Source organism: Eufriesea mexicana, unplaced genomic scaffold (genome assembly GCF_001483705.2).
Source record: "Eufriesea mexicana isolate 0111107269 unplaced genomic scaffold, ASM148370v2 scaffold1653, whole genome shotgun sequence".
In the NCBI taxonomy this organism is placed as follows: domain Eukaryota; kingdom Metazoa; phylum Arthropoda; class Insecta; order Hymenoptera; family Apidae; genus Eufriesea; species Eufriesea mexicana.
This window is the reverse complement of record NW_016909884.1, coordinates 2,726,720-2,751,465: the sequence shown is the minus strand read 5'-3', so window position 1 is coordinate 2,751,465 and position 24,746 is coordinate 2,726,720. Positions and strand designations below refer to the sequence as shown.

Sequence of the window (24,746 nt, the reverse complement as noted above, 5' to 3'; positions counted from 1 at the left end):
GGGTAGGGGGGCGGGAGGGAGGGAGGGAGGAATTGTGTTGGGGTCACCGACCACTTTACATTAAAGGTATCATAACTTCGACGCTAAACTGCATTGCAAAAAAAGAAAGACAAAAAAACAACAATGATACCTTAACGTAGTGAAAACCTACACGCTGTACACTCCGTTTCCATTAGCGCTGTATAACACTGTTAAGTGTTTAATTCTCGCGTATTGAAACGAGACAAGAAGTGCTGGTAACCAACTAGCCCAGCTTTTAAACAAAACCGACTTTCCAATTAACGTGGAAGGGGAAAAGTAATTGCGAAAGCCAAGGAATAAAACAAATGAAAAGGAGAAGAAGTAATAACCGAAATAAAAAAAGAAGAGTATAGATCTCACGTTATAGAGCTTGCTAAACTACTGTGATCGAAGATGTGTACATTAAGATATCGATTTTTTTCATTTGTGAGAAAGATAGAGAGGTGCCGCATTCTATTTGATGAGTTGTGTAGAGCTTTAGACGGTGATAGTAATACTTATTTGATATAAAGCTAACAAATAGAGAAGTATGTTATTAGAAATTTCATAGTGTACAGAAGGTTTTTGAGAATATGTATTTTTATACGTTAAAACTCAATATAAATGCAGAGAAAGTGCCATTCCGTTCGTTTTGAACCAAAATTTTTCTGCTTACTTTATTCTCTCCTTGCTGATTGTGATATTAGGTTATATGACACCTTGTCGTCATGTATGAATGGAACATATTTCAAATGGTTCAATGTATACATACATATGAAAAGGTATATGTATGTATACATTATTATTGATTATATATATCGAATGCGATGTTTTAACCCACAGACCATTTTGATTTTTTTTTTTTTTTTTTTTTTTTTTTTTTTTTTTTTTTTTTTTTTTTTTTTTTTTTTTTTTTTTTTTTTTTTTTTTTTTTGTTAAAAATATTAAATTAGGATCATATTAGATGTTAGTGTAAATAGGTAAATACATTTTAGAGTGGAAGTTTTTGTTATCACTATAGATATTTCAAATTTTTTGCTTGCATATCACCTCTTAACGTGTTGGCGTTATTTGAACTTGTGGGGCGCATATAGTTTGAATATGATTTGCAGGTAACGATTCACAGAGTTTTGAATCTATGACGTGAAATCTATCGCGATGTAGGAAAATTTTTGTCATGTGTACCGGTACACACTGATCTCCATTTCATTTTTCAATCTTTTTTTGCGTTTGTACTATATGTTTGAAATTCAAGCGCTGACTGTGTCATTCCAGTCCAGTTTTTGGGCCAGTTCAAAAAACAAGCACTTTTTATTATAAAAAGACGAGATTGCGTTTGTCGTCGTTGTTTTCACTGACAAAAGAAACTACGAAAACGAAATCTTTAAATGAGAAATACGTTTATGCATCGATGACAAATGAAAAACAAAAACTAATAACAAATGTATTATCAAATATCGTGAATTCTGTACGAAAAATCACAGAAATCGATTTCTAGAACTTTTATGACGTAAACTGTAATTTTTATTTCGTTCGTTTATTTGTTAAAAAAATATAAAAAGGCAAACATGAATAAGTAAAGAAAAAAAAGCTCAACATGGAGATCATGGAATTAAATTAACTGTCGTTGAGTCACTGTTGTCAATCAAACTTTATTAATAAAAATTAAAAAAAAAGATATATATATAAAAAAAGAACTGGCAGGATGAACTAGCGCAGGCGAGATTAGATATTACAAAAACAAAGAAAAACGCGTTGTATCTGTTACGCGATCATAATAAGCGAGACGATCTTTTCGGCCAATTCGAAATAGTTTTCAAGCCGAACGATTCCCATCCGCTTGATAAAAAGAAAAGCACAGATGCCATCATGTAGTCATAACAACGCGTGTGACAAGTACAATCCGACAGTGAGAATATTTTTTTATCGTCACCATAGACTAAACGAGAGGAAATGATATTATTTTACTGTTCTATTTCTACTTTGACGGGAAAAAAATGAGAACAAATATCAGGTGATCACGAGAAATGAAACGTGCACTCTCTGTTTTCGTCGTTTTGAGTGGAAAAGCAAAAGAATAAGAAAGAACCGTGTTTTGCGTAGAGAACAGAAAGGTTTATCATGTACATTCGTGACCGCTCCTTTAACTCGATCCATGTTTGTCAATTGGCAACCTTCATATTGCCATTACTCTTTATCCCAAATTTTGGTCCTTTCCTTGCTCTGCCTGCGCCATTTTTGTGATATTACTATTTTTTATAATTACTTAAGGGCTTGGAAGTAAACAAAATAAAAATAAACAGAATCGAGCCACGTACGATTTCTCGACTAAAGTCCGTAAATTTTCTCTATATAGATTACACAGAAATATTGAAAAAGCATATTTTTTTTATTTTTATTATTATTATTATTATTATTAATATTATTACTATTATTATACCTTACTATTATTATCTGCTTTTATTATATGCCAATATTGTATTGTAAATAATACACGCGAAACAAATGTCGCTGAGATCATTTTTTCACTTCGTCTCTTATATTTGTCGCTGAATTGACTAGTGTTTAAATAGTATATTCAAATTTATACGAACACACATACACATAAACACGAGATATATATTTATATATACATATATATATATTTTTTAAATAGTTCCTAAGCTAGAGGCAGAATGTTTTCAGTGGTATGCAAATGAACACACACACATACACATAAACAAACAAATACACGATATATTTATAATAGACCTCTTTCTCAGGTTCCCTTATTCAATTTTATACTACAATGAAATGGAATTTTGAATGAAAAAAATATTTGATACATACTGTCGTAGTATCTTGTGTATCGTTGTAAATATAATATTATACATGATTTTGTCAAATAAAAGTAAATACTTTGTGAATGACTTACGTCGAGATTTTACGTGGCTCGCGATTATTTATTATTGCTCGGGACTTTCACTCAACATAAAAGCAAAGTAAATTTATAACGAAATACGACAGTGAATGGAAAATAAGCAGTGTCAGACAAATAGAATCGTCTATTTATACTTAATATTATATTAAAGTAATTAATTATTATAAAAAAAAAAAAAAAAAAAAAAACGGAGGTGAAACGAGAAGTTAATTGATATTTGACAAATTTCCAAGTTTTTTCTATTTGCAAAAAGAAAGAGCGAGAGCGAGAGCGAGAGAGAGAGAGAGAGAGAGAGAGAGCGAGAGTAGAAGAGTGTATGAGAGACTTTACAGAATGATTGCATCGCGAGTAAACATAGAAGCAAGAAGTGAAAATGCATAAGTAAAGTAATTAAATGAGACAAACATAAGTAAATATATTGTTGTATCTTTATTGTTGTTGTTGCATGAGACTAGCGTAATAGACTGAGCCATACAAGTGGTTAAATAACTATTAACATAATATTTCTTAATTAATACTATATTATTGTAATTATTATACGGTGTGTATTATATTTAATCGTAATGTTTCGTGCGGGCAGTGTTTGGAAGGAGTTCCTATCCTTTGGGACTTTGTGAACGTATGTATTCACTTACTATAATTGATAGGTGCCCCGCTATCCTTAATCCATGAACGCATTTTATTAGATCGTTCTTTGAAGAACGCAAAATCGCTCATTTTGTATTCTGAATTACATTTTAGCATGCGTATTTTTAGAATAATCTATAACTAATTGATGAATTTAGTTTTTTAATGTAATGGATCATGGATAAATCAAATACCACCCTAAATTGTAAAGTAGACGTATTCGTATATATACACATATATATATATCTATATGTGTGAGGGCAGGCGCGCGCGTCCATGCGTGTATGTATGTGTGCATGCTTATATGTATGTATGTACGTATGTATGCATGTGTACGTATAATATATGAATCTTTCTAAATCATTCCAATCGAGAAGCCTAAGTAACGTGTCGTGTATCGTATTAGAAATTTTGGATCGCTTTGATTCTTTGTTAATTCTCATTTATAGAATGACTCGATATTTTTTATAGAATTTAAAGATAGACAGAAAGAAACGTAATGTAACTTTGTAAGTACCGTTATTAGATTATTAGTACTTCTCGATTGGGTCGCGTGACACAGAAGAGGAAAGAAAAAGAGGCAAAAATCCTTTCTTTCGCTCAAAGGATTGGAACTTTATGGGGCTGTTCCTAGTACCTGATTATCCTATCCTTGCGGCACGAAGATTTTTCTTTTCCAATGACGAACAAGAACACCAGCAACAAGAAACATCCTCGTGGTAATCGAATTCTGTTCTCTCGCGTCTCGCAAGCGCCAGCGAATTCCTCTGTCCAGTGTTCACACTCGGTATAGAGAAAGAAAAATGTCGTAAAACGGTGTTCTTTTTATTGTTGCACACCTTGACTGCCTAGTACTTAAGTATACATTATATATATATATACACATATGTGTGTGCGTGTGCGTGTGCGTGTGCACGTGCGTGCGTGTGCGTGTGTGTGTGTGTGTGTATAGATATATACACACACAAATCTTTCTCTCTATATACATACACACATACCTAATAGATGAGAAGAACACTCGAAATTAGAGATTACAAAAAACGAGTTTTCTTTGCATGAATTTCTTATTAAATATCAAATATAGAGAGACTGCTCTATGCCCCTTTCTCCTTCTTTCTTACACACTAACACTAACAAATTATATACACTGACATACACAAACATATGCTTGTCAAGGTGCAACGAAAGGTGCTGATGAATGCTTGTTTGCGAATTTTGTACGTCAAAAACGAGGGAAACCAAGTATCCAACGATTCGTTTTCTCGAGTCACTTTATTCAATATATAGAGGAGAGAATCGTCGCGCTAGGAGAAGATAAAAGAAAGAACACGGATTCAAATAAAAAGACAAAAAAAGAAAAAAGAGAGAAAGTGATGAAAAAGCCGAGAGAGAACTGACACGCTACTCTTGACTTTATTCAGTATTGTATACCGATATGATAAGCTTCTGGCAATCGTCTCATTGTGATCGGTGAAATCTTATTTTATGCTGTCGTTTGAACACTTTATTACATAATTATAATTATGATTATTACGATTATTGTTGTTGTAATCGATGAATGGAAGGATCATCGTTCGACTTTTCATCGGTAGGAATTGCGATCCTCGGGGCCCATAATCAAAAGTCGGCTTTTTATTGTAAAAGAAAAAAAAAAAAAGGAAAGAGAAAAGGAAAATATGGAGGAACGAAATAAAAGGAAGCAAAAAAGAAAGATACAGAAAAGAAAAAGCGTCACGTAAGCACGCAAAGACCGTTCGAATATGTCTTTCAGCGACCAAACAGACGTGAAATCTATTTTCATTTTCTCTCTGCGTGTGTTCGTACACGAACCTATATAGAAGGAATTATCATGGCGCCGAGAGAACACGGATTGTCACCTTTCTTTTCTTTTTAGGTTTAAGAAATTCAATCTTTAAATGTATCGTTGCGTTTCATGATTCTACGACGCTGCGTGGGACCGTTATCGAGATCATTACCTCACGGTTCGAAGACCAGTTTCCGGTACAGTCATAGCGTTCCACTGCTCTTCTTTGTCGATACACATGTATTGTACCAATGCACGCGCACAATCGAAACGATCCGTCTCTCGATTACTTTCTCTTGGCTCTCTGTGTGCTACGTGACCATGCCATTGGAAATAAATCTTGAGGAATAATAGCATAAAAGACAACCTGTGCGAGTGTCCCTTTATCCAGTTTTTCTCTATCGAAATCTGTTCTTTTAATTATTTCCTGTTTGCTTGTGGTATTCGGTTTGTCACACGTGCAGTCCGACTTTCTATTGGAACACATCGTTTCATTTTTTAATTGCAAACAATATTTGTTAGTTAGAGATATCACACGAAACTTACATTCCCCTGTTATGTTTTAATTTATTTTATTTATTCAGAAAGTATTTCGCTTAAATAGAAATATTGAACGTGGGAATATCCGATTTTAAGGGTTATTCCTTTCATCCGTTCGTTCTAGAAAATCATCAGGATCCTTTTTTTTTCCCTTTCTAAATCAGTGTTTTATTTGCGAAGATACCCTTTCCTTTGTAGGTATGCTAAGATTGAACGCTGTCGTTTTTCAAATAAATGTATGTGAAAATATAAAACGCTTGTTTCAGTTCTGTAAAAAAGCTCTTAAAGTATTACGGGGTATTGCTGATTGGTCCAAAATCAATTAGCTGTAAAAACACAACGAACAGGATAACGATTTATTTAAATCACGCAACAGAAGTCGTTTTTCTATCATTTTTGACGGTAAATTGATTTTGGAGAAAGAAACACCGTCCTCCAGGACTCTTAGGATCTTGTTCTTCGTGAATTATCTTCTTCAAGGTTAATAGTCGTCTCTATATCTTTTTCATGTCATCTTTACCAACGGGAAAAATACAATCTTTCTTCACTTAGGGACTAAAGCTTAAGAAAAAGGTCGTAGATTCCAAAAGAATTCCATTCCCTGAAAAATCGAAAAATTTGAAAAACCAAGTCAAATTTCGAATAAAAAAAGACATCAAGTTCTCTACCATTTTGATAAGCAATTCCACTAGCTTAAAGCTCCTTCGAAAATTCAGAAAATTCGTTGGTAATGCCGTTAGTGCTCGTCAAGAGCATTCAGATGGTGTGTGCCATTCCGACGCAGTAAAATGGCTATAAACGTTTCTCGTAGTGGCGCATAAAAGCGTGGCCCGAGCCAGATAAAACGCGTTCCCACGTCCGATCAGTCTAACGGCCGGCTTAAGTGATTGCTTCTCTTCATTAGAGGCTGGCTCGTTTCGTTTGAGCCGATCTCCTTCTCTTCGGGGGCGAAACTTGAGGGACAGGTGTGGTAATGGCCCGTATCCGAGCGGTTCCACGTCTCTGTTGGAGAAAAGGGGCTATGGTGGAGGTAGTTGCAGTCGATTTAACCCCTGCCTTCCCACCGCTACCCCAGAGACTATTACGCGAATTGATTCGGCATCGGTTCTGCCCAGGAGGCGGGGAAGTACCGTTTAGCTCCTCGTTTCTTCCATTCTATTCTCCCCTTCCTCCTTTTAGTCTTGTCCACTCGATTTTCGAACGTGGAGACACTCCTGCAATAGCTTTAGGGAGACGAATGGTGTATGGAGGTAGACTTACTCTTAGTTTATCCTTTGAGTGTCCAGGTATGGTTAGGTTAGGATGTTTTCGAACTTTTGGACGTTTGGTAGAAAGCTTGGCTTTGTCTCTGCGTTGGATGACCAGGTTTGACTAAGATTAAAAAATTTCGAGATTCCAGAATATCTTGATTGGATATCTCTTATTTTGTTGTTGCAGTGAGATAAGGATCTAACGTTGTATAAAGTATATGGATTAGGTTATTTAAGCAAAGAATCCTTGGTAGAAAATTGAGATCAAAGTACTTAACTTCAGAGGTAAATGAAGAACGTTATAAACGCTCTTCACGAAAGTTGCTATCCAGCCAGCGAAAAGTGAGAAATCAATCGTCGAGTAGGAGGTGGGATGTTAGAGGACCGGAAAATAATTCACGCGGGCACGCTGCTATCCAACTACGGTACTGACTGGTGGACCAAGGGGCTGGTTGGCTGCCTTTACTGCACCTTCCACCCCCGCCCCTTAATCTAATCCAAGGATAATCTAAAATTCATGACACACATAACTGCCAGGCGATGATATATCTGGTGGGGGTGTAGAGGCCGCGTCTTTCCTCTTGCATCCCTTGGTCCATTCGCTTCCACCAAACCTCTCCTGCATCCTTCAGCATCCCTTACCCCTCTCGATCGACCTCGTGGAGCTACAGCAACCTCCGCCGCGGGAGTCGAGTTTCTCGCAATCACTGACATTATTATTTAATGCACCATGGTCGAGTACACGTTCGCCTTCCGGAATATAGCGATATCTAGCGGTGTTCCTATTTATCAATCGTGGAATGGCATCACCTTTTCTTTCTTGCATGTTTCTTCGGTAAATCTAACGCGGAAATAAAAATCTCGATATTTCTTCAAAAATATTTTCTTATAAGAGATTATGTGAGAAAGAAAAAGTGTTTCATCTTTATTTCAATTAATCATGTTTGCAATGAAACAAAAATTACGCAACATTTGCGTCAAAAGTATTGCTTAGATAATTGAATCGACATTGTTAGCAAGAAGAAACTATTTCTTTCTGGCACATGATTCGATTTCGTGTTTTTCGCGATAGAAGACAGAGGAAGAGATTCAACGATCAGAGTTAATAACATAAATCGATCGGATTACCGCGAATAAGGCAAAGGATAATCGTTTTACCATTCATCGTTCCTGATTTATTTGTCCGGGCTGGTTTGGATGCGTTCTTTCCCGTGCTCCGTCGATATAGAATCACGCGATCGAGTTAATCGACGGTGTGTAATTTGAATAATTTATTCGAGCCCGACTAACCGAATTGTTGCTCATTACGCGTTCATGGCTTGTCGGTTAACCGATTGATTATCCTGCAACCGTGTGCACGTCGAAATCGGGTAAACAGCCGATTTAACCGGCTCCAGGGAGGTCGTCGTCGTCGCGGATAATTATTTTCGGTGTCGGTGTTACCGGACTCGATGTATCGATCGTGGGACTGCAATATTTAATCGCGAATTATTGGTCTGGTTCGATGATTCGTTTACGTCGTTAATTCATTAATCCTCGTGGACATATTCGACGGGCTGGTCCCGATTTTATCATAAGAAATTAGACTCCTGGTAACACGGAAAAATGATGATTAACATTTTGGATGAATGATGTTCAGTCACAGATTGATACGTGATTTTGATAAACGCATAAATATCGAATCGGATAGGAGATAGACCATGATTCCAGAGTAACGGTATTACACGGCATAAATTGTGATCAACCATAAGGGGCCTCGAAACCGCGACGATCCATTTTCATTCCCCGCGTGATTATTCTACGCTCTCGACTTGTCGACTTTTCGAAGGGCAGCTAGTAATTGATGATCGTCGCTGGTTTTCGCAGGACATTATATTGCAGTTACTGGTCCACCGACTGAATGTTACGTCTCGATCATCCTTTCATCATTCTGTTCAACAAATCGTGATTAGAATCGAATATATCGTCATACTAAATGTGTCATTTTGAATTACAAGGAACTAACCTAATTATCATGTTATAACTATCAGAATACAGCTTAAAAGTGGCATTACATTAATTGGAATAAGTATACTAAAAGTAATCATACGATACCATATAGACACTTTTGAGCAATCGTAGTGGTAGTAGTACACTACACAATCCCAGTACCATAGAATGGTATATCAATAGTCTTAACGATGCGATCAGTCAAGATCATATTGAAACATCAAAAAGGACATTTCTATACAAATGTATACCGCGTAAATAGTAGAATCTCGTTGTTTCCTCGGGGGACCAAGAGACGAGCGGCGTTTTCCCGCTGTCAGGGGAGATCTTCACTCCCTTGAAGCAGTAGCCCTTAGCGGCAGACAAACGACAGCCAATTTACGAGCAACAGAAAAGAGAAACTTCTTTAAACTCGGATTAAAATAAGCGACGAAACGCTTTTTCTTCTCCCACTCTTTCTATCTTCTTCCCTTTTCCAATACATTCTTGAAATTTATCTCGATACTCGGGAATTTTGCTTTATTTTATTCACGGTGAAGGTACCTAGGGGGCCGACGTCTTGTGGGAATACACACTGGACGACAATTCGTCAGTCAAAATCGATCATCGACTGTTGGAAACAAATCTCTATGTGATTAGACCGATTCACCTGTGAGTGTCGCTGCGATCGATCTCCGCTAGTTCTTTTTGTACAATGTATGTTAGTTTTCACACTACACTTTATAAACAGTTTCGTCTTGATTCCATTTTCCGAGGAAGAAAGAGATTCGTTAAATCCAACCGTGACTCAAGCCTTTCTTCTGTACTCTGTGTATTTATGGTTTCAAAACCGAGTTGTCGCGCAATTCCGAGTCGTTTTGTTTTTTAATCAGATACTTCTATCGAGCGAGCATACCGTTTCGTAACGGCACGACTGAACGCGCACGGATAGGACAATAACGACGCCCTCGGGAGCGTCCAGAATGAATCCCAGCTAACGCGATTACGCGACGCCGCGTTTCGAACTGATTCGCCCGCTTGATTTACCTGCAAAACATGCACGCTGCAAAGTTCCACAATTAAAATACGCTAACACAAAACGAATCGCGAAACAACACGGCTTCGACCCCGCAAAAAATTCCTAACCAAATCGTTCACGGTGTAGTGTAAGAAAAAGAGATGGAAAGCTGAATAAGACGTCAAACGGAATATAGCGTATCCCGTACTGTATCGTATTAGATCGATGCATACGAACTGAAACGAAGAAATTCTAAAGACAAAATTCGAAACTTTTATTTCATTATTCGTCTAAATTCAAGGTAATAAAAATTATTCATCGTTTCGTAAATGTATAGAATAACGCGGGAAATATTTCGATATAAGGTACAACGTGAGTGTTTCTTATACTCTAACCTAACGTTGTTTACATATTTTTCATATTTCCATATCTTGATACTGGGACTACCAACCTATAATGTAGAATTAAATATATTGAAGTGATATGCTGAAGCCAGGTAGGTATGTATAATTATATTTCCATCTGTATAAAAATAAACATTAATTTTGTCAGGAGCAGCAATCCAGATAAAGTACAATTAATAAAATGCAAATAAAAATCTGATTGAATGACAAAAAAGGTTCAAAGAATTTGAAGAAGACGAGAAACCTTAAAGAAATGTTATTCCAACACACAGGCACGAGGTAGATGGTAATGGCGCCCGTGGGACGAGCGGGGTAACGCGATTAGATGGCACAGCACTGGGTGGAACGATTCGGCCGGCTTGATTTATCCGCGTACCGACGCGTTATTGCATTAGCGCCCCGACAACGATGCTACTGGCCAGCGTCCCGGGGGCGCTTCGGCGTCGCGGCCACCAGAAGTCCTTCTGTCCAGCCAGCCGTGAATCATCCCTAAGAATTATATCTTAGACCACGGTCTCAGGACGTGCGATTTGTCCCTGGCCGACTCGAGTGTGCACTCGCTCGTTACCAGCACAGAGGAACCGGAGAATTCGCGACGTGGGCTATAGCTTTCTGCTTAAATCGATCGATTGATTTTTTCTTTCCATTATAAATCTGACAAAGAGTAGAGAAAGGCAGAAGGAATTGGAGGTACTTCTTTTTTTTTTATTTGGAGCATGTTTTTTTTGGAATTATTGCGGGAATATAAGGATAGAATTTTTGTTAAACGACTTAAAAATGTTTGAATTACAGGGATTGATGCGTGAATGAAGAGTAGATACTTAAGCTGAAGTATTAGGGGTGTGAAAGAAGAGCGTTTGAATTAACTAGTTAAGATTATGATATTCATAGAGGCTGCGGTATCAAGGGTGCGAAAGAAGAACATTTGGACCAAGTGATTGAGATTATTGTGAATGCCCTAAGGCTGTAGTGAAAGGTCGTTGCGTAAGAGAAATAGAAAATTATAGTCAATTTAGTTAAGAGACCAAGCTTTTAAGAGAGTCGAAAGATTAGGAGCGTGTCCAAGTAATTATTATTTTTTTTGCCAAAGACGATTTTCTCTTCAGTTCAACATTCTTATGTTATTTGTTTAAACAGTTTGCAAGATTATTTGATGGATTCTAAGTGATGGAGTAAGTAAAGGATGCGATTTGGATATCAGGATGAATCTCAATTAATTAATCGATTGGAAGTCGTGTCGAATAATCGATGGATAGTTGTAAGAAGTTGATTAATCAAGCAATGAAACATTTGTCGCTTTGTATCGATCGGTAACTTAGGATTTTCATGTTCTTATATGTACATGTTTTAAATTTGTTTCGTTGTTATTATTGTATTATTATATTTGTTATCAGTAATTTATAATGAAACAAAATGATGTGTCTATATCAATTAGTGTCTATATTTAAAATTATAATGGAGAACTACATGAAATTTCAAAAGTAAGACTAGTTTACCTTCAATATTCGATTAACCGTACCTTCAATTAATTTCTAGGACACATTGTAAAGACTTCTAACGATTCGAAGAAAATATTTATTTTTCTTACAATATCCCTGTGATTAATTCAGAATGTTCATTAGGGTAGTGAGAACAATAAATGATTCACGACTCGTTTGAAGATTCAAAGTTTATATATTTTAAAGCTAATAGTATACAGAGTGACAATCATGTATCCAAGAACAACCTCAACACGCCTTCGCCGAATTCGTGTTAATTACCTCTGACACTGAGACACTGGACACCTACCGAAATCTTTGTCAAATTTTCCACATCGATTGCTTGATCTCGTCCGTGAATTCTCGAAATTTCGTTCACATTCACTTCATCAATTATTCCGACGAAGTGGAAAAAAATGAAAATCGAAATACAGAGAATTCCGTCGTCTCTGAACGAGGAATTTTCGTTGTTCCGACGGATGGAACGATCCTTGTGCGAATTCATCGTTTTCGTTTCCAAGCCCAGCTACTATCCTCGTCTATTTATATTTATGTATAATACTTTATGTTATACGTATAATACACACTTCTCGCCGAATCATTCACTTTATACACATCGAGTCTCCGTTTGTACTTCTCGGACACGAACTGATACAGCTGTCTCGCTGACGAGTGTCCTTAACATCATGATTCTACATATAGGGAGCTCCACTGGATCGTCTCTAGGACGTGTAATAAAAGGAATAACGCACACGATAAACTATAGAACAATGAACAATGAAATAAACAATGAAAAGTCAAAATGTTTGGATGAGGACACTCGGCAACCAAGAAGCTAAATTGCTATACTCCTCACGGATTAATTACCGATACTGTTCCACGACGGTGGTGAGTCAGTTATGTTCCAGCGAACTTCACTTAATTCTCTCTGAAACGATTTCTATCACAAGGAACATCCACTCAAAATCTTAGATCCTCGAACCATCCCTCTACTGAATATAAATGAATAGAAGGAAAGAATCTTCCAAACGACACATTCTTTCAACGAAATAGACCCTTAGACTCGACACATCAAGCGTAGAAACTTCCAGAACGATACCATACTCACCACCGTGCAAGGAAACAGCATACGAACGGTCTTAGAGGACTCCGAAGTCGGAATTTTTCGTTTTACGCGGGCCTGTCCAGTCCCAATGCTTCCTGATGTCGTCTGGCCTTCAACCTAAGATCAGCGATGCTGCTGTTCTTGGAACGTGCCGCGGCTGCGGCCAAGGAAGCCGCCAGGCTCAGGGGATGCGGGTGCGGATGACTGGATGTTGGCGGTGGAGGCGGTGGAGGTGGAAGGCAGAAGAGACCGCCGGCTGCCGCGTAATGGAGGACTGTCGGGTCGAAGGCAGAACCTGCCGCGGTGGTCATATTGCCACTGGCACCCTGCATCGGGGGGTGCAGCCTCAAGGCTGGCAGGTACGGCGCCACTCGACAGGGTTCCAAGGTCGCTGGTGGACTGCGAGGCGCCAGTACCATTCCACCTGCTACACCTGTAAATTTGGATAGGTTAACTCTTACATCTCATCTTTTAATTGTATTTTTGAATTTTGTTATTTAGTAGTTCGTTCCTCTAATTATTATAGTTTAATAACTAAAAAAAGGGGCTAATAATTAAATTTTATCTGTGTTTGTAGGAAGAATAGCGAGAAGAAAGGAATATTTGGAGAACTGTTGAAGATAGATGCTAGGATAGTTTTTTGTTTCTTTGAAACTTACCTTTGTGCAATTGACTCTCATGTTTGCGACACTTGGCACGTCGATTCTGGAACCAAACTTGAACTCTCGCCTCGCTTAAACCAAGTCTCTGACTGAGTTCTTCTCTCATGAACGCATCTGGATAATGAGTCTCGTCGAACAACCTTTCCAATTCAGCCAATTGTTCCAAAGTGAAGTTCGTTCGAGATCTTCTCTGCTTTCCATTTCCGTTTCCGTTATTACGGCAATTCGATCCTGAAAAAGTTCCAGAAGGTATTTTCTCAGTTATTAAATTCGAGAAACACGATTGATTAATGCACTGGAAATTTAATTTCTTTCTATGTACTTTTTCTCTTTTTTTTCCTCTAATTTTATTCCAGTTTCTTTTATGTAGATGTAAAAATTGATCCTCGAGTTACGAGATTCGGATGAGTCAGACGTTTTACGAGGATTAATTCACGAGTACGAGAGCGGTCACGGGGAAATTCCAAATTAATCTCCTCGAATCGTTCACAGGTCATTTCTTCCGGTCTGACCGACATCAACATAAATTCCATCCTTTTACGAGGATCTTATTCAAATTACGCGACGAAAAGAAGTTCCGATTAGTCGACATCAGAGGCGTCTTCTAGAATACGATCTGTAACTCTCGTTCTTATAATACGAATTCTTCACTTCTTCGAAAACATTGAAAAACTCGAGTCTTCCTTCTAGCCGGTGAACAGATTAACATAAGTCGAATTAAATTGCTCAAATTTTAGAATCCTACAAAAATCTTTGTGCAATATATACTTTACTGTATTTGACTTTAAATTTCGCGTTCTATCCTTCCCAATGAAATTATAATTTTGCACACGGTCGAACTTAAAAGACAGCTTACTCATAGCTAGAAGAATTCAAACTTGCACAACACGATAAACAGAAATGTACTTCGATTTTAGGAAGCTATACGAAGCCCAAAGAAGCACTTCAAACTATCAAGTTGTTTCACCGGGAACCTCAAATCGTGAAGAAGAGGTACTCCACAAGGACTCCATCAAAGAATAATCACTTCCTCCACGTCAACACGTTAACTAACCCAATCATCTCGACAGAAAGGTCTACCGAAAGTGGACTAATTATCCTCCCCCTGTCAACTCTCGCTAATTTCTCCGGTCATCCTAGAGAGGATCTTAAAAACTGCTCGTGGAGGCCCAGCATCGAGAGGAGCCACAAGCATCGCCGCGAGTTAAAGAGACGGCTCGGGTAGATAATTAACGGGCGTACGATCTAATTAATGGCTGCTTAATGCAAAGTAACTACCGGTAGAACTCTCGCGAAGGTGTTGCCTTCCAAGGGAGATCCTTGGAAGGAGGCACCGTAGCTTCCGGTGAACAGAGGTGGCGGAGGCAGAGGGGTGGATTAAGCGTCTCGCGTAAGATCCCTTGACGAAGGGGACGTGATTTATATAATTTAGCAAAGTGGTGAGCTACGCAGCCTTGTACGGGATCGTTAGTTACCCTTCCACCCCTCTATCCAGCTGTTTAGCTTCTCCCTCTTCCGCCGGCCGCCACCTTAATCACCCCCACTCGGCTTTCTGCATCTGTCCGCGAACATTTTCACCTCCGTAAAGATGGATCTTATGTGAATTGGGCGTTTGTACTGATCATTAACGATGTTTGAGAAACGGAGGGGCTGTTTGGCGGAGATTTCGATAGTTCACCGGTTTGGTTTGATTATTTGGAAGTGGATTAGGACGGTTGATTTAAGGTCTTTACGAACGGTGGACATCATTGGGGTGGCGAGAGACGAGACTGGTTAAATTCGGACTGGTTTCTCATGACAATAAATGTAACTGTTATCGATAACATTCATTAACAATAGGCTAGTATCATTGCTCAAAGTCAATTACCATCGATTTCTCTCTCGATGACAAAGCAAAACAACGCGTCGCCCTCTCATTAGCTGCGGCAGTTAACTGAAAACAGGCAGAGATAATATTTGCAAACTCGCCATTCGTTTCACCTAGCAAATTACGAACGTGGAAGCGAAACGTAGCTATGGAAGTTAAAAATAAAGAAAAACGAAGAGGAACAGCGAGACGGTGGAGACTCGAAAGACGTCCGATTGCTGGTGAAAAAGTGACGATATTAAGAAAGAGAAACGAAGATGGTACCGAATCTCGATTAAAACATGGAGATTCTACGAGGACAGTCTCGATGACGACACAGTATCGCGCTTTAATCAATTAGCGCATACCTACGTAATCCAATCGGAGGCCTGGCAGAGCGAAGCCCGCATCCATATGTACAGCGGTTTAAAACCCCTCCTAGCAAAATAACTCGCGCGGTTTCCGGACCCGTTCTCGTCCCAGTCATCCGCCCCTTCATCATCAAACTACCCCTACTCCGGGTTTTCGTCACCCCTCTAGCCGCTCTGTCTGGATTTTTAGCTGTCTCCCGTTGTTGATCGTTTTAACGATATCGAGTCCGCGATTCGATGCTGCGAGTGGTTTATTGGTCGTATGGCCAACGATTTGATGGGCGATTTGTTTTTCAACGGACTTCCAACAGATAGAGAATTGATATTCTCTTAGAGAGTGTTAGAGCTTCAAGTGCCTTATGATAGAGTAGAAACTTTGAGATATACAGGTGGAGTTTGTTTAAGGATGTGAATGGGGTGAGTGCTTCATTAAATTGTTGGCTGATATCGAATTTTGGCTCATCTAAGATTTACATCTGAAAAGCAAAATAGTATCACCCTCAGTTACCAAATATATTGAATATACACCTGGGATTCTATGATACTATCTAACTCTGTGTTCCATACCTTTTGTAGGTGTTCAAGTGCTGGAAATCCTCAGTGTATAAGCAATCTGGGACCGGGAACAGTAACAAGTGAATCGTAGGTGCGAACTGGTTGCTGGAACAGCGGTATCGTATCGTTGAAATCAGAAAGACAACGTGGGAGAGACAAAACGAGAGCAGCAAAAGAGAGAGAAAGAGAGGGTGGGCGGCAGTGAAACCCTCCTGGAAAACCCGAAGCAATCACACTCGGACACGAGGGGCCGCTAATTCGATTACTAAGAGCGCTGCCCTCTTGGCCTGATCCAGTCAAACCACCCTCGCCCCCTTCGTCCACCAGCTAGCCGATCGTGGCTATGTGCTTTTTTCCCCCTCGCGAAACGAGTCGAGATATCGCAACCATTAGGCGAATAAAAGCGTCGGGACAACCCTGCTTAACCCTCTTGCCAGTTTGTCGCGTGCACGTTGTAACTGCATATGGCACTCAGCCGTGAAAGTTTTCGCGAATAACTTGGCAAGAAGATAGGAAAGATAAAGAATTTGTACTTTCTTAATTTTTTGGATACTGCTTGGTCTGGACTAGCTATTTTCAATTAGCATGTCAGAATAGAATTTGATATTTAAGAAAAATAATTGGTCTATGTAGTTAAAGGTTGTGAGAAAGGTATGCTTGGACTGATTATAATGCTAACAATTACGATGATTAAATATAATCATTATCAATATTCCTACAGCGTCAATCTTATCAAGCTCCATTACATTGTTTCCACTCCAATCTAAACTCGTCTCAAGAGTCCATGGAAAGCTAATTGGATTCCAATTGAGTTTCAAAGAATTTAAGGCATTATCCAAGTTCCTTTATCTCAAATGCACAACGAAATCGAGCAATAATTCTACATTGTATGAATCATCGATTGAAGCATCATTTGTATTCAACGATCATCTAAAACCTGTTCAAAGAAGATTCACCGGGGTCTAGTCGAGGGTTGTACTGTAAATATCCAGAGAAATTCTAGCAACGACCTAACAGCCATCGCCATACCTCAAAAACTTACAGGACTGGGGGTCGTAAACATCGTAGCACGGCCTTTGACCAGGGGTCAAACGCAGCCAGTACCTCGATGGCCATTTGCAGAGGGAACGCGTGCGCGAGGTCGCGGGTGAGATCGACGCCAAGCGAGGCAAAGTGGCTGGCCCAGGAACGTGGTGATCTACTGCGACATCGGCCACTTTCTTTCGGCGATATTTGTTATGTCGTGTCGCCCGTCGGTTCTCGCCGTAAGTCGTGAAATATCGTCTCCATTATCCTGTCTGCTATGGACGTTGCATGCCACGTGAAATCGCGCCTGGTGGAATTGGGTACGGAACGAGAATCGAATCATGGAATTAGAAAACTATCGGAGAGGTATTAATAGTGCATCGTTTTGAGATATAAGACTGAGCAATAGTCTGGTAATTAGTGATTGAAGCTAAGATTTTTCTTTGCAGAATGTTCCCTTGATGAGTTTTGTAAATTTTAGACTTTTATCCTGGCAAACACACAATAAGATAGGTAAATAATATCTATATAATGTCATATCATTTTAATTATTATTATCTACCTTCCTATCTATATTTCCTTTATACAAGTACATATTATAACTCGATAAGTCTAGTATTAATTACATGAAGTACTATGTACTTAAACGTTGATACCTACATACTTTCCTGTAGATAATTCTACTATATACGTGCAAGCACCAAAAGCATCAGAGGGTACTATGGTAGAGGCATTAACTGACAACACTTTCCAACCAGTCCAACGAAACCCACTGCGAAACGTAGAAGAAAACATCGTTGGACCCTTTCCACCGCCTTTTTCTAGGAACCAAAGAGACCAACGAGTTTCCACCAACTCCTCGCCGCTTCTTCAACTCGCGGTTATTTATGGTTTTACTTGGGCGCGTCCGATGGCTGCCGGCCGGGCAGATTGCTTTTTGATTTGCGCTTAATCGGGAAAAGTTATGGGCCCCCGAGAGATACAAGCGGAAAAGAGGAGCGGAAAGAGCTGGAAAGAGAGAGATACCGGTCTCTTCCTCTCCCCTTTTCTCCACCCTCTGCAAGCGTGAGGCGCGTGTTAGAGGGCGTACACAACTAACGCGGCGGGCCGCATATTAAACCATAAATTCATGCGAGCTCCAGCCGCAATAGACGCCGAGTTATCGTGCCGAGGAACCAACGCTGGCGTTACTTGAACGCGTCAGTTTTTAAACGCGATTTTCATCCCCCTGGCCGACCGTGCCGTCCGCTTTGGATCCAATTTAGTCACGCGTATGTAACGTCCGGCCTGTCGATTGCATTTTTTACCCACCCGACTATACTTCGCCGACTGTTTCCCCGCTGTAACCACTGTCACCGATCGTTTGACGTTTTGTAAATTACGAGCTTCGAAAGTTTTCACTATAGGTGGGGGTGTTTCCTGGTCTTTTGACGGGATTTTTTGGGATTTTCCTGGTAGACCAGACGAATGAAGGGGAAAATGGGGATTTAGAGGATGATGAGAAGATCTTAGGATCGTTTCATTGGAATTTTGTCGCAGAGGTTGGGAGAGAATTATTATACTTTGATTTTATAGGTTAATGTTACTTAAGAGAAGTTTGGAGAAATTTTGTTGAATTTGTGATCAATGAAGATCTCAAAATTTTATATGGAAACAAACTTATACATTTTGTGGTCACACTAGAACTATCAAGCTGCTTTTGCAGTTATTGAAAACGTGTAGCTACTTTTGATAAAATTAATGTTGATTTGTATTGAAGTAGATACATAATTTTACATAGGTCAGTAGTTCTAGTGCAGCAACAACCCTTGAGAAGACAATTGAAGTGGATCTATTATTGACTCACTTTCAACTCTTAACAAAATCATACACAAGTATGTTCCAAATTTACATGTTTCAAATGAAACATTACCCAACAATATTTATAATATGAATCGCCATTCGTCAAATCGATCCACTCCAAACAACAAAAAGTAGAAATTTAATTCAAATATCGAATCAAAGCTTAGAAAAATTTTAAAAGTAGAATGAAATACTTTGACTTATCATTGACTCGCATATATTTAACAGGAGGAATTACATATGTTAAAAGATATTGAAATTCTTCTGCTATTCTTGAATTGAACGAGGGTTAAAGATTCGAATATCAAGGAAACTTTTTAGCTCCTCATCCCTCGAGAATAGAATTGATTTAAATGAAAGGTTGCGATGAAACAAGAAGACGAGGAAGGGGGTAGAGCAGAAGGAAAGTGCAAGTGGTGGACGTTGAATGGCTGTTATTGAAGTCGACTTGGCATGTGGGCAAAATTGGAGGTCGGTGATCGTTACGTTGTGAACGGTCAGCTATTCCCAATCACTTCTGAGCTTTATTGGACGACGTGCTGAATTATAAACGAAGATCGAACCCTCCGACGATACGTGTCGGGCCACGGAATTCACCAGAGGTTCCTGACCTTTTTACTATCGAAACAAGAACGAGTTACCTCCTTTGGAACTCTTCAAAACACGAACCGTTCTTCAAAGATATAATATTTTCCAGGAGTGATTAACAACCACGATATCAAGGTACTATTCTGCTTCTAACAACGTAGAAAATCATCATTTATTTATCATTTATTTATCATTTCAGTTAAATTAATCGGAATTCAAAGATAGTCGATTGGAATCAATGGCAGTGAAGTATCACGATAGACCTTCCTCCATAGAAGAAATCCCAAGATCTCTTTAACATTAATTTTCCTGTTCCACTCTGAAGCTGGATAACTTCAAATTTATCATCGACAGTCTTTAATAACTCCTAATAACATAAACCACCCGCGAATATCAAAATTTATTTAATCTTTAAAAGGTACCATCAAACAGACACGCCACGTGAAATCTTATTGAAACACGAAACCACTGACAACATTAATTTTGTAGATATTTATTGTCACTGTGAGTAGCGACAACGCTATAATTAAACACATCCCATGATCTATATACTATGAACAAAAGATTTAGCGTGTAGTAACGTTTATGGTAGCTTTTAATGGGTTTTCAAGGGGAACTATTTAATATCTATTACTTTCAATCAACAGCCCTCTTACCTTTGGTACCTTCTTCCTGTCCCTGCATCAAAGACCTGGAAACCTGAGATTGGAGCTTCAGATCCGTCGCTTTCGCATCGTTGGAAACCTGATTCTTCGACTCGACGCAGTTCTCCGGACTGGCAGATTGATCTCTCGAAATCGGTGGCGGCGACGGACTGCATCCCAACAGTTTCCTCACGGAGAGCTTCAATTCCGGTGTCTTCAAAGGTGGAAGACTGTCCGCGGTGTTAACCACGTCTTTCGCCTCTTTACTCTTGGTCGTGACGGAGAGATCTTCCGGTTGCAAGCGGCCTTCCGGCGACGGCGGCTCGTCCACGCTGCTCGCATCGACGCTCGACGGATCCTGAGTGGATTCGCGTATCGCCGCGCCGACATCTGGAGAACCATTGCTAGGAATCAGTATCCCGTAACCACGTTGCGTTCTTTCTCGGATAAATATCATTAATCAGCGATAGAAATACCAAGGAAATTTTCGAAAATCTAACAACAATTCTCCGAGCGACCATAGTTCAAAATTTGTAGAAGATTTTAAAGTTCTCAGAGGAAAAGGCGAACAGGATACAGGAAACAGACACTCGCATGTTTAAATTCGATGAGATAAGATAATTTGAAGATTAGATTAAATAGAATGAGGTAATTGCTAACAGATAGACGAGATTGTTCAACGAAGTCGAAAGGATTCCTGGAATTTGCAGATATAGGTTTCGATGTTAGCTTAAATGCACAAATCCCATTTCTGGAACTATGTTTTCGCATCGAGGAGTAGAAAATCACGACGAGGAGAGTTTGTTTGATATCATCTTGGAGAATGAAGACGCACGTTCGCGATATTCGTGGAAACGAATAGTGGAAGGCAAATCGTGCATGAGGATCAACTGATTACCAATTCACTGAATAGGAAAAAGACTCTTTGAGACATTCCGTGACTGTACGGAATATTTTATTTACGTTGTTTGCCATGTTCGGGAGACTGCTATTTAAAGTTCTTCCAGCAGTAAATCTATGAAGAGATTCTGCTATCAAAAGCAGCACGAAATATGAACATTGTCATACTTACACTGGCTGCAGGACATTCGCATACTTATCCTCAATACGACACAGATTATTCAGGAAGCAAATACCAACGTGTACCAAGTTCTCCACAACCAAATCCTTTCATCGGAACCAACTTCTCTAACCTCAACAAAATTTCACAAATCATCTACGTTTCTTCCAACACCACGAACAACCATATCCAAGATCAGTCGCACCACCTGTCAATTTACACTTCCACCTGTCCTCATCCACCTAACCCACAACCATCACACCTATTGACCCACACAGAACTCGACCACAAGTGGTCCACGTGACAGACCGTTTCGATCAAGTCCCAAACCGATCCACCACCAAGAAAGATGCACTAAAACCCAACAGACGGTGCTCCAAAGCCATCGAGGAACTTGAAAATACTGAACAAACGTACTAGCATCGTTCTCCGCAGGATCGCCGAGCAAGTGAGCTACACTAAGGGTGATCCTCGCGGACGGGGGTCGATCAGTGGTGGACCTGCATGCCGCGTGTTCGCCGGCCGCGTTGTCAAAGCTCTTGGAGACGAACTGGGCGAGCTGCTCCATCCTCGCGGAGAAGACTCGCGCGACGACGCGGCTCTCGCGTCGACCTCGTCGCCGAGGACGAGAGCACCGTAGGGGGTGCCGAAGGTGGCTCCAGGAGGTAGCTGACGCTCAGCGTCGCTACGCCACGCGTCCCCCAGGACGCCATTCGGACGCCGGCCAATCCAGCGACTCGTAGGCGGATCCTCGACGCCCACGCATCACCCTATTCCTCTCTGCATCCCTGTCGACCGTCGTCAACCCCCGACAGCCCCTATCCTCGCACCCTTGACTCGTTCGCCCCCTCTACGTCGGCTACTGGCCGTAAACCGAGACTCATTAGCATTTGCGCCCGATTTTCCACCCGCGAAGCGCAAACTACCACCTACCGATGGCCGAACTGCCTACGTTGGCCAGTGCTTGGCCATTCCGCACCCCTCCAACCCCTCTGTCCGCTGTTTCTCTACGCTTGCCACTGTACATCCCGACGACCACCGCGTTTACGAATCCCCATTGCAAGCCACCCACCCTCCGTGACGTCGAATGTTCCTCCCCAGAGGACGCGTTCCACGTCCCGGTGGATGGGTAGCTTTAGGTGAGAACGATGCGCGTTCACGACTCCTGTCGACGATGTTTATGCCGCGATATGCTACTGGGGGATGATGATCGGTTGAGAATGATTTGCACTTGCTCGTTGGCTTGGCAGATCCGCCGGCAGGTGACAGAGGGTGGGCTGGTCTTGCAAAGTGACGTTTTTTCCTCGTTCTCCGAGAAGAACTGGGAGAAGGGTAGTTTAAGGGGTGAGAATTTCAGTTTCGTTTAATTCTAGGATTGAATATTAATCTGTTATAAATATAGATAATTGTAATTTATGATTGGATGTGTGGATTGGATTATGTTAGTGTTAATGATGTCAATTTAGTTACAAGTGTATATTTTGGGGAATTGTAAGGACGAACAATTATAAAGTCAATTTATAGCGAGTACGATGTATATGTACGGATTATCAAATTTCTCATTTATCTCCATATTTATGTCATACGTCTCGGCTTGTACAGTGTTAAATCTGAAATTGATTCGTCGTGTCAATCGACTTTCAATTTGTGTCTGTATGTATCACGTTCTATCCAACAATGAATTCGAGCTTCGATTTGCTATTGTAGTAGTTACATGCCCGTAGTGCTTTAAAAAATTGTGACACCGTGGAATGGACTTTTAGTAATGAACCATGGCACTCGAGGCGTTAATTGTAATTGATAACGATTCGCGTTACCCCATTGTGTTATAAGCTTTGCTGGTCTGATAAAGCTTCTTCTGACACGGAAGATTTATTTTGGACCGCAGAGTCGTCTCTATCATCCGCAACAAAAGGTCCTTGGGACAAAATTGAAATTCAAGCAACGGTTTTAAACCTACGACTGAAAAGAGGGTGGCTGGTACTTTCGACAGCGGTCGAAAATATTTGCGCGGCAACGTTTTACATTGAAATGGACGTGTAACAGCCCTTTTGGCAGGCTAGCCGCGTTCTGAGCGGATTGCGAGGCCAGAACGCGGCGTGTCTCGTGTTTGCCGCTACCAAACTCGGCAATATTTAAATGGGATTGCGTTCGGGAATGTAATTGCTCAGGCAAACACGGCCCGTGAAACGTTGGGACGGATATGGACAGAGAGGAACCGGCTGACAGACGAGAAAACGAAGGGGAACGCGAACCTAACTTGGATGCAACGAGAGGAACGTAAAAGAAGGGAAGATAACGATGGCAAGAAGGGTGTCAGGTACAAATGGACGTCAGAGGGAAATTTTTGAGAAAGTGAGTTGAATCTGAGTTACTTTTAGATTATTCGTCAACGATAAAGTACTTGTTTGAATTGAGTCTAAGTTGTAGGTAAGAACTGAGAAGATGGAAGATGATTGTAGCAACGGTGCAATAGTAAAGAACAGTGTATCAGAAAAGCAGAATTAAGGTAAGATGTTAATTTAATTTGGATCAACCCTGGATTCTTGTTTATATTAAGACTAAACTAAATCTCAGAAATGAAATTACGAACTAAGGGTACAGCGAAGAATGTTATTGTTGATCCATGTTAAAATGAATTCCAGATTGTTTGCTGGTATCGAGACCATTTTCTAAACCAAGTTCAACAATCACTGCCAATGAGACCACAGACGAAAGTATATTCAATCATACCCAAGTGGAATCTTGAGAACCTTCATAGATCAATTATCATCGAATCAACCTTCACATCCAAAGAAACGGATACCTACCGGTTCGACAACCAATCCAGAAACACGTATCATCGACCTCACACCAAACCAGAAAGCTAGCATCCAGGTGAATGGATTCGAAAGCGGAAAAAGAAGCCGCGAGTCGCGCGATGGAAATGGAGGTAGACAGGAAGGAGACGCGTAGCGACATTGAATGACGCTTGCGTACGAGAGGGTGAAAGAGAACCACGAACGAGGCAAGAGAGACAGGAAAGGAAACGAGGGGAG

At 40.1% G+C, this 24,746-nt stretch overlaps 1 protein-coding gene and 1 long non-coding RNA gene across 2 annotated transcripts; both read right to left on the bottom strand.

The window, feature by feature from the left end:
* Positions 1-6,279: 6,279 nt before the first annotated feature.
* On the bottom strand, positions 6,280-9,113 carry LOC108548889 (uncharacterized). The gene is made up of 3 exons (XR_001890285.1): positions 8,300-9,113; positions 6,560-7,982; positions 6,280-6,492 (listed from the first exon to the last, which is right to left on the bottom strand). It is a non-coding gene; the product is annotated as an uncharacterized LOC108548889 (long non-coding RNA).
* A 4,066-nt stretch (positions 9,114-13,179) lies between these two features.
* LOC108548899 (short stature homeobox protein 2) lies at positions 13,180-22,276 on the bottom strand. The gene is made up of 4 exons (XM_017902030.1): positions 22,126-22,276; positions 20,661-21,038; positions 13,774-14,007; positions 13,180-13,547 (listed from the first exon to the last, which is right to left on the bottom strand). The coding sequence occupies exons 1-4, from the start codon at positions 22,274-22,276 to the stop codon at positions 13,180-13,182; spliced, it is 1,131 nt and encodes a 376-aa protein (XP_017757519.1).
* Between the last annotated feature and the right edge of the window lie 2,470 nt (positions 22,277-24,746).